The sequence below is a fragment of the Hyla sarda genome, chromosome 3 (assembly GCF_029499605.1).
Source record: "Hyla sarda isolate aHylSar1 chromosome 3, aHylSar1.hap1, whole genome shotgun sequence".
NCBI classification, from domain to species: Eukaryota; Metazoa; Chordata; class Amphibia; order Anura; family Hylidae; genus Hyla; species Hyla sarda.
Window position 1 is genome coordinate 429,071,285 of NC_079191.1, and position 10,510 is coordinate 429,081,794.

The following is a 10,510-nucleotide window of genomic DNA, read 5'->3' on the forward strand; positions in this document are numbered from 1 at the left end:
GATCAGTACAGGATAAGTAATGTAATGTATGTACACAGTGACCCCACCAGCAGAATAGTGAGTACAGCTCTGGGGTATAATACAGGACATAACTCAGGATCAGTACAGGATAAGTAATGTAATGTATGTACACAGTGACCTCACCAGCAGAATAGTGAGTACAGCTCTGGAGTATAATACAGGATATAACTCAGGATCAGGACAGGATAAGTAATGTAATGTATATACACAGTGACTTCACCAGCAGAATAGTGAGTGCAGCTCTGGAGTATAATACAGGATATAACTCAGGATCAGTACAGGATAAGTAATGTAATGTATGTACACAGTGAATCCACCAGCAGAATAGTGAGTACAGCTCTGGAGTATAATACAGGATATAACTCAGGATCAGTACAGGATAAGTAATGTAATGTATGTACACAGTGACCTCACCAGCAGAATAGTGAGTGCCGCTCTGGAGTATAATACAGGATATAACTCAGGATCAGTACAGGATAAGTAATGTAATGTATATACACAGTGATCCCACCAGCAGAATAGTGAGTACAGCTCTGGAGTATAATACAGGATATTACTCAGGATCAGTACAGGATAAGTAATGTAATGTATGTACACAGTGATCTCACCAGCAGAATAGTGAGTACAGCTCTGGAGTATAATACAGGATATAACTCAGGATCAGTACAGGATAAGTAATGTAATGTATGTACACAGTGGCCTCACCAGCAGAATAGTGAGTCCAGCTCTGGAGTAAGGTTGGCTGTGTCTGTGCTCCTGTGACTTCCAGCAAACTTCCAGAGAAGCAGACTTTTCTTCCGCCCCTCCCCAGGTGTGTGGCAGACTCCTGGGTAGGGGTCTCTGCTATGGAGCCCCGGGAATCCAGGACTTCATTTTGCGCTCCCCGTTCTAGGCCGGAGGGGTGTGTGCGCGAACATGCAACGGCCAGTAGCCAGGATGGGGTCAGAAGATCGACCAGGGCCCACAGCAATGTGGGGCCCCCTCCCCCATCCCCAGCTGGGAGCTGCAAAGCTTCTAGCAAAAGTTCATCCAGGCCAAAAAGCTCATCCAGGCAGAGGAATGGAGTAAAGGCATCTACATCAGTTTCCCCAGAACCCCAGCAATGGGGGGTAAAGGGGCCAAGGGAATCCCTGGCAATATTCACATCCAGAATGCAGGCCAAGATGGCTCAATATGAGGAGCTTGGGAAGCAGCTCAGAGGAATAAGAGCGGATTTAAAATTTGCCCGCTACCAAGTGGATCAGTCATCCAGGGCCAAGAAGGCAGCATTTGCCGCTAAGGTAAAAACATTAAAGAAAAAAGTGGAGGAGATTGTGCGGATGAGGTCTGACATTGTGGAAGGTGCCGGCATTTTCCGTGAGAAATTTGTCCATGGTGCTCGTTTCTCTGGTATGCCGGTCTCTAGAGATGATGATGATGATTGCCAGAGTGAGGAGGAGGAGATGGAGGAAGGTGAAGGAGGTGAGGAGGGCATTGTGAGTGAGAGGGATATGGATACTAATTCTGTGCGTGACACCACTGCTACCCCTGACCCCCCACTTACCCTGAGTGAAGACCGTGTGAACCCGGCTCAGGTGGCCTTACCTACCTCCAGTGAGGATGATGATGATAATGATGATGGCAGTGACTGCAGTCAAGGCAGCGGCTTGGCAGATGGGGGTCTCCTGCGGGCGATTGTAATGCAGGAGTCCCCCACCCGTCTGGAAAACTTCTCTTTTGGAGAGGATTTAGGCCCAGAGGAGGAGAGGAAGAATAAAAAAGCGAAGGGCAAGAAGAGGAAGAAAACGCAAGGACAAGTTAAGTTTGTCTTTTCTTCTTTCCAGCAGTCTGAGTCAGCTGAGAAGCCGATTCAGGGTGCTGGGTCCCCCAACCTGCCAGACCCCGTTTCTGTAGTGGAGCGGGGCCAGCATGGGGGATACAGTAGTGCACCCAAAATGGCCGCGGGTGCGATAGAAAAAAAAGGGCACCCTCCTGTGAGGGGGGAGGGTGCCCAGGCACCAGAAAATGGTGGCAGATTCCCTTGTTCGGGGGGCGGTACAGGTCCTGGCACTGCAGGGCACTCCCCTGTGAGGGGGGGGAGTGTTCGGGCACCGGACCTTGTTGGTTCAGGGGGCGGTCCCCTAGGTGATGCAGTCGGTACCGATCCTGGCACTGTGAAGGAGGAGGTTCCCTGCGCGTCAGCCGCAGTAGGCGGGGCGGGAGTGCGTCCGGAGGGACAGCTCCCGTCAAAATCTGTGGCGGCGTGCGATGGGGCGGGGCCACCTATGATGGGGGCAGAGTCTGTGTCTGTGCCCAAAGACACTGGACAGAAGAGCCGTGCAGCTCCAATCATTAAGCCAGCAACCCTTATACCTGGAGTAATAGACCCAGCCAGCCCGGCCTGTAACACATCAAGGGAGAGTGTACGCAAGAGTGAAAGTGAGAGCAAAAATGTGAATAAAAATGGTAATGTGCAGGATGTGAGTTATGGTAGTGTGCATGGGAGGAGTTGTAGTAGCAGTATGGATGAAGGGAGCAGAGTGCAAGAGAGGGGTGCAAGCGGGGTGCAAGAGAGGGGTGCAAGCGGGGTGCAAGAGATGGGTGCAAGTGGGGTGCAAGAGAGGGGTGTTTGTGAAATACAGGTGAGGAGTGGTAGTGGTATGCAAAAGAGGGGTGTTATGGCTGAGGCTTACATTAGGAACAAGGGTCCTGGTTTGGGGTCTGGTTCTGGTTCGACTGCCCCCCCGGTAGTGGCTGCTTCTCCCAGAAGCTATGCCAGCGTCACTGCCGGGGGATCAGGGGGATCTCCATCTGGCTCTGGGGGTCACTTGCAACAGCGCCTCCTGGAGGCTCTACGTAGGGGAGACAGGTCAATCCATGTAGAGGGGAGGGGTGAGGTTGACCTGTCTTTTTGGATAGAAAGACATGGCTTAGGCGCCTTCCGAGAACAAAACGGGGAGGTGGTCTGGTCCCTCCCAACATCCGGGCAGGAAAGTGGCCGTAGGAATGTGGTCCGTTTGGTGTGGAGGGGCGAAGATGCGTGTCCCCCTCGGGGAAAGGTGGTTGAGCTCCTCCTCCAGATGGAATTTAGGGCAAGTGACATCTTTGCCCTGATCCACCCCTACGGTACTTCCGAGTTTGACATCAGCTTCGTTCGACCGGAGGGTTTGGAACTTTTCTGGTCGAACTATGAGGTGGTGAAAAGCGAGCCCGGCTGGCGGGATTTCGCTGTAAAGGCGATATCCCGTCAGAATCTGGCCAAGAAAGTGACCGTATTGACACGTAACGAGTCACTATCTTGCTATGACATCATGACCTGGCTCAGCAGATATGGTGATGTGACGGACATGCCGAAAAAGAACTATGACGAACATGGGATCTGGTCTGGGGCCTGGACGTTTTCCGTCAAACTTAAGCGTTCGGGGAGCACTGTTGCCCACATCCCATCAGCTGCTTTTCTTGGGAGAGACAGAATCCAAATTTTCTACCAGGGGCAGCCCAAGGTCTGTCACAGGTGTGGCAGCCCCACTCACTTTAGCGCAGCCTGTACCGTGCAGGTCTGTGCTCTGTGTGGTGGGGTAGGTCATCTTGCCGCATCCTGTAGGCAGATCCGGTGTCATCTGTGTGGTGTCTTAGGACACCCTTTCAGCCGTTGTCCTAGCGCCTTTGCCTGTGCGACGGTCACCTTGGCTGGGGAGAGCAGTAATGTTGCCTCAGCTGGGGAGGGCACGAGTGCGGGAGAAGGTGCAACAGGGTCAGTGAAGAGGAAAAGTCCCGCCAAGCTGAGGCGGGAGGCTAATCGGAGAAGGGGCAGGGAACTGGAGAGTTCCCATGTGGCAGGGGTAGCTTCTGACCCTGCTCCAGAGGTTAGTCCTGAAACTGCTGAGACCCTGGGGGAGAATGTGCTGGATGAGGAAATGGGGAGAATCTGTAAAGAAGAGGGCAGCAAGGCCGATCTTTCCGATTCCTCCCACTATGAAAGTGTGGATGAGGAAGGTGAAGAGAGGCCAAAAAAAAAGGGCAGTAAAGGGAGAAAGAAGAGGTCGGAGCCCTCTAGTCCTCGTCCTATGGACCAGGTCCCAAGCGGAAGCTTACCTGCCCCTCCTCTGATTGATCTGTCTAACCGGTACTCTGTCCTTGATGACATCTCCTCCCCCTCCATGGAGGGGGGGGTCGAGGATGGGGTGCCTGAAGTGGGGGAGCCTCCGGGGGGAACTGGGCCCTGTCCTGATGGGGCAATTTCCTCAGGGGATGGGGCCAAACTGGAGCCAGGTGGAAATGGGGATTCAAAAATGGACCAATCAGAATCCAAAAAACGGTCCAAAGAGAAAGAAGCCTCCTCATCTGGGGATGAGGGGGTGAAGAAAAAACAGAAATGAGGGGGTTAGGGCCGTCTAACTCAATCACCCATGATGGCGGCACTCACCCCATTGACGCTGGCATCTATTAACTGTGCCAGCATAAAGTCTGATACGGCTAGATTCGCAGCCTTTGATTTTCTCGGCCGTGTTGATGCCGACATTTTCTTTTTACAGGAGACCAGGTTGTTAGATCTAGCCTCCCTGGTAAAAGCCAGGAGAGAGTGGAGGCGTGGCCCCTCCCACTGGTCTCTTGCGGCTGAGCCGTATAGTGGGGTGGTGGTCCTTTTTACTGCTCCTGTTGAATGCAGACGGGTTATTGAGTTAGAAATGGGGAGGTGCCTGATCTTAGATGTCCTCATGAAGGGGCAAGAGCTTCGGCTTATTAACATCTACGCCCCACAAACAAAGTGGGGACGAAAAGATCTCTTTATGAGGATTAAGCCCTTTCTTTTTACAAGCCGACAGGTGATCTTTGGAGGGGATTTCAATACTGTCACGAGATCCCAAGATAGGAGAGGCTCCAATGATCGGTTGGCTTATGATAGCATAGCCCTCAATAGTATAGTTAGGGAAGCTCGCCTAGAGGATGCCCACATCCGGAGCCCCTCAGGCCACGCTGGTTTCACCTATCATCGAGGTAGCTGCAGGTCAAGAATAGACAGGTTTTATTTAAAGGAGGGAGCCGTCTCTTCCGCAGTGTCCGTGGTTGAGGTGGAGTTCTCCGATCACTGTATGATTTCTTTTTCCTTGAATGTTTCAGAGACCCCCCGGATGGGTAAAGGTTATTGGAAGCTGAATTCGTCCCTCCTGGAGGAAGCGGAGATAAGACAGTCCTTTGAGGATTTTCTTCAGAGTCAGGTACCTTTACTGGACCTTTGTAGTAGTAAGTCAGAGTGGTGGGAGATATTCAAGAAGAGGGTTGCGGGGTTCTTCCGCCAGCTCTCGAGCCTCAGGTCCCTGAACAAGTATCGCCTGTATCAGGGACTGAGGAGGAAACTCGAGCTTCTTGTTTCGACTGGAGGTAGCCGAGAGGATATCTCCAGAGTGAAATCCTTGCTGATGAGGTGTCAGTACGATAGGCACGCATCCTTGGTTTTTGAGAGGGATTACGGGAAGTACCGCTCGCCCGACCCTTACAGAAACTGTAAGATGTCAGTGAGTAGTAAAGTCATTTCAGGACTGATCGATAGTACAGGATCTCTGAATCGGTCCAGATCAGGGATCCTGGAGATCGTCAGATCCTTCTACTCGCACCTCTTGGGAAGGAAGGATCTAGATCGAGACAGGATGTCGGCTTTCCTGGCTGAAACCATTCCTGAGCCAGGGGTAGACCCCTCTCTTGATGTTTTGGCAGAAGAAATCAGGGAAGAGGAAGTGAGACTGGCGATCGAGGGGCTTGCCCCCAAGAAGTCACCAGGTCCGGATGGCTTAACATCCGAGTGGTACAGGACCTTTAAGGAGTCTTTAGCTCCCCTCTTGACTGAGGTATTCAATGAGTGTCTCTCCTCGGGCACTCTGCCGAAGTCAATGAGGAGGTCAGCCCTGATTCTTCTCTCAAAGGGTAAAGATCCCAGCCGTATTGAGAATTGGAGGCCCATAGCTCTTCTCAATACGGACAGGAAGCTTCTGGCCAAGATACTGTTTAATCGGCTGGTGAAGTTTGCACCCCGGCTCCTTTCGGGGGCTCAGCACTGCTCTGTTCCAGGCCGAAGCACCTTAAGTGCGGTCCTTAGTGTCAGGGAGGCAGTGGAGCGGAATAGTGCGGGTCTCTGGAAGGGGTACCTGCTGTCCCTGGATCAGGCCAAAGCATTTGATCGGGTGAACCATGACTACCTCTGGTCCGTCCTACTGAGATATGGCTTACCGTGTACTTTTGTTAATTGGCTTAAGATCTTGTATACAGGGGCAGAGAGTTTCCCGCTGGTGAACGGTTGGTCTGGCCACTCTTTTGAGGTGGGGTCCGGAGTCCGTCAGGGTTGTCCTTTGAGCCCGCTTTTATACGTGTTCGCAATCGACCCCTTCGTCCGGAGGGTAGATTGTGGGCCGTTGGCGGGAGTCGGGATGAGTCTGGCGGAGCTGGATGTTGCCCAGAGAGTAGTGGCGTACGCTGATGATGTCACCATTTTCGTGTCCTCGAGAGAGGAGGTTGATGTGGTGATGTCGGAGGTGGAACGCTACTCGGAGGCATCCGGGTCTAAGATCAACCGGGATAAGTGTGAAAGTCTTTGGCTGGGAGGGGGAGATCCCACGTTTGATCTCCCGGACACCCTTCCAGGGCCCCAAGAGCCAGCAAAAATTCTGGGCATCACATTCGGCCAGGATGATTATCCCACCAAAAACTGGGATGGTAAGCTCCAGGATGCCACTCAGAAGGTGGACCAATGGAAGGGTTGGTCTATGACCCTCAGGGAAAGGGTACACCTGATCAAATCGTACCTGCTCCCCTTGTTTATCTATCTGGGCAGCGTATGTATCTTGCCAGAGGCTTACTATACTAGGATCTACAGCCTGTTTTTCCAACTGTTATGGGGGAACAGGATGAACCTAGTCAAGAGGGAGGTTACGTACCGCACGAGGAGACTAGGGGGTTTATCTATGGTAAACCCTGTGGTGTTCTTAACGAACACCTTCTTGAAAGCTAACATCTCGAACCTCTGGTCAGAGAGGGCTCCTCCGTGGGTACTCTCCTGCAGGGAGTGGTTTCGGCCTTTCTTCCAGGAATGGGAGACAGGAGGGCAAGTGAAGGACCTCCGTACGCCCCATGGATATCTTCCGGCTTACGCTACCCCGACTCTGAAGGCGATACGTCGGTGGGGTCTGGGAGTGTGGGAGATCAGGACCCAGTCAAGGCAGTTCCTTGACAAACGGGTTCTGTTGACCCACTTCCAGAAGCCTCTGGCACTCAGGGACTGCCCAGGTCGGGATCTGAGGGTGGGGTTGTATGTTTTAAACATGAAAAGGATCCCCCAGAAGTTTTGGGACTTGGCCTGGCGCTGCTTTCAGGGGAAGCTATATGTGAGGGACAATTTGAAGTGTAGGAGATCTGATGACCGGGGGTGTCCCCGAGAAGAGTGCGGGGACATGCTGGAAAGCATGGACCACTTCCTGCTTCATTGTCCCTTTAATATAGGGGTCTACAACCGGGTGGGCGCTTCCATCGGCTGGAGTCAACTTGCCGGCCTTACCTATCCGGAGTGGGCTTATGGGGCATTCAGGACCCTGGGTGGCCGTGATCGGGGCACTTTATTCTTAGTCAGTTTAATGGTTAGATACTACACGTGGAATGCACGGTGTTTAGTGTCTACACAGCGGAAAGTCCTCTCCGAGGTGGAGGTCTGTAGGAACATCACTGGTGACCTCGGGAAGATCAGGTCTTTGGAGTATGGCAGTCTTGGTACCAGTAGGGCTTCTCTCCTATGGAGAGGGTTTTCTTTTGATGTGCCCTAGGTACTAGACCTTTTGGGTAGAGTACCCTTGATTATGTTAGGGACAGTGATGTAGGGACAGGGTTAGGGTGATAGTAGGGTCAGTTTATTTTTAGGGATAATGGTAGGGAGAGAGGTAGGGTGCAGTTAGGGAAAGAATGTAAATTTTGTATGTATCAGGATTGCCATCCTTCTTCCTGGTGGTGGGCTAATGCATGTGCACCATAGCTTTTTGTTTTGTTTTCAGATGTTAAGGTTATGAAGGGCTTACAGGGACCAAACTTGGGCCTAAAGTGGGTTGTATTGTTTGTTTAAGTATATTGTAATGCTGATAATGATAAAGTTGGTTGGGAGGAGTTCTAGGTTGGGAGGGTGTATTTGTGGGTGGTGGTGGTTGTTTCTTTTGGTGGACCTGGCATGGGTCAGTTATGAACTGGACATTGAGGACTATGAACTGTATGGACTCTGACCCATGTACAGGAGGGCGGGTGGTGTGGGTGAAGGGACAGTTTAGTGTAGGTTGTTTTATTGTATTTGTAGGTGTATTTTCTGTATATTTAGGTGTATATAATGTATATAGTCTATATGTATAATATGTTATAATTTTGTTTATCTTATTTTATGGCAGTCGAACCAGTTGTTATTTTTGTAGTAATTTTTCTTTGGTATTTTTGTATCCCGTAGTGGATTTCGTTTTTCTTTGGTCTAGGTCTTCTTTTCCCCAAGTTTGGGTGTTTTTGAGTCATAGATTTAATTTTCTTTCTTAACAATTAGGGAAAAAAAAAAAAAAAAAAGTATGTGTATATATACATATATATATTAAATTAATGGGGTGTAGTGGGAGTCCTTGTTGTGTGTATTTTCCCAAGTTTGGGTGTTTTTGAGTTACAGCTAAATTGTGCTATTTTTATGTTTCTTTTTTAGTAACGCAAGTTGAGTATGTATGTGAGTGTTGTTAGATATTTGGTTATGTAAGGTGCGTCTCTAGTATTTTCTAGGGAAAACTGGGCTGGCCGGTTAGGCAGGATTTATGTTCTTTTATTTGAAATGTAAAGTTTGGGTTTATGTTATTTTATGTTGTTGTTTTCAGTTATGGCAAAGTTGTGCTGGTTTTGTGTTTGTTATGATTTACATTTTTCTAATAAAAAAGATTTACAGGATATAACTCAGGATCAGTACAGGATAAGTAATGTAATGTATGTACACAGTGACCTCACCAGCAGAATAGTGAGTACAGCTCTGGAGTATAATACAGGATCAGTACAGGATAAGTAATGTAATGTATGTACACAGTGACCTCACCAGCAGAATAGTGAGTACAGCTCTGGAGTATAATACAGGATATAACTCAGGATCAGTACAGGATAAGTAATGTAATGTATGTACACAGTGACCTCACCAGCAGAATAGTGGGTACAGCTCTGGAGTATAATACAGGATATAACTCAGGATCAGTACAGGATAAGTAATGTAATGTATGTACACAGTGACCTCACCAGCAGAATAGTGAGTACAGCTCTGGAGTATAATACAGGATATAACTCAGGATCAGTACAGGATAAGTTATGTAATGTATGTACACAGTGACCTCACCAGCAGAATAGTGAGTACAGATCTGGAGTATAATACAGGATATAACTCAGGATCAGTACAGGATAAGTAATGTAATGTATGTACACAGTGACCTCACCAGCAGAATAGTGAGTACAGCTCTGGAGTATAATACAGGATATAACTCAGGATCAGTACAGGATAAGAAATGTAATGTATGTACACAGTGACCTCACCAGCAGAATAGTGAGTACAGCTCTGGAGTATAATACAGGATATAACTCAGGATCAGTACAGGATAAGTAATGTAATGTATGTACACAGTGACCTCACCAGCAGAATAGTGAGTACAGCTCTGGAGTATAATACAGGATATAACTCAGGATCAGTACAGGATATGTAATGACAAAGTGATTTAGCTTTGTAGGTAAATGAATTCTACAATGGTTCTACAATTCATAGCTGTATAAGTGAATAACTCTGAAATGTTAGTTTAGGAAACCCAATATTGGATAATAATTCATGAATAATAATTAAACCATCAATAACAGAAGTATTTATTCTGATTCATTATCAGCAATATATGGTCTCATAGTGCTACCTCATAAATCCATACAAGTGATAGTGATGCCTGTGACAGAAGGTTCTAGTACATGATGAATATATACAGCTAGGATACACTTACCTTTAGAAGATGATAAACCACCATCATCCAGATATTCCTTCCTCGCTGACTTATGGACATCACCCGAATTCTTCTGATCTTCAGTGTCCTGATACAAACGGCAGGAAACAGATTTGGCAGATTATATTTGGGCAGTGTTTCTTAACCCGTGTGCATCCAGCTGTTGCAAAACTACAACTCCCAGCATGCCCGGACAGCCGTTGGCTGTCCGGGCATGCTGGGAGTTGTAGTTTTACAACAGCTGGAGGCACACTGGTTGGGTTGCACTGTATTAGGGATCGCTCTGGGGTCGACCTATAATAACACAATACATGTATACAGTATATGGGCACCTGTGGTGTGGACGCAGCAGACGCCATAGTTCCTCCCTCCTTGGCCGCTGACTGTTGGGTGAAGGTCCGTACAGCCGAGGCCAGGAGGCCGTCCGACCACTCCATGGTGTTGGGGTTGATTTCACCGTACAGCTGACCCAGGGTCACACATTTGGG

The 10,510-nt window shown here is 49.0% G+C and overlaps 1 protein-coding gene across 3 annotated transcripts in view; it reads right to left on the bottom strand.

Annotated features, from left to right (window-relative positions):
* The window catches only part of DNAH14 (dynein axonemal heavy chain 14), a 410,501-nt gene that overhangs the window by 193,874 nt on the left and 206,117 nt on the right, over positions 1-10,510 (bottom strand). For all 3 annotated transcript variants that reach the window (XM_056568451.1, XM_056568450.1, XM_056568452.1), the window contains exons 38-39: positions 10,355-10,510; positions 10,023-10,110 (exon numbers count right to left, since the gene is read on the bottom strand). The exon at positions 10,355-10,510 is cut by the window's right edge and continues 36 nt beyond it. In XM_056568451.1, the coding sequence (XP_056424426.1) occupies positions 10,023-10,110; positions 10,355-10,510 (244 nt within the window). The remainder of the gene's footprint in view (positions 1-10,022; positions 10,111-10,354) is intronic.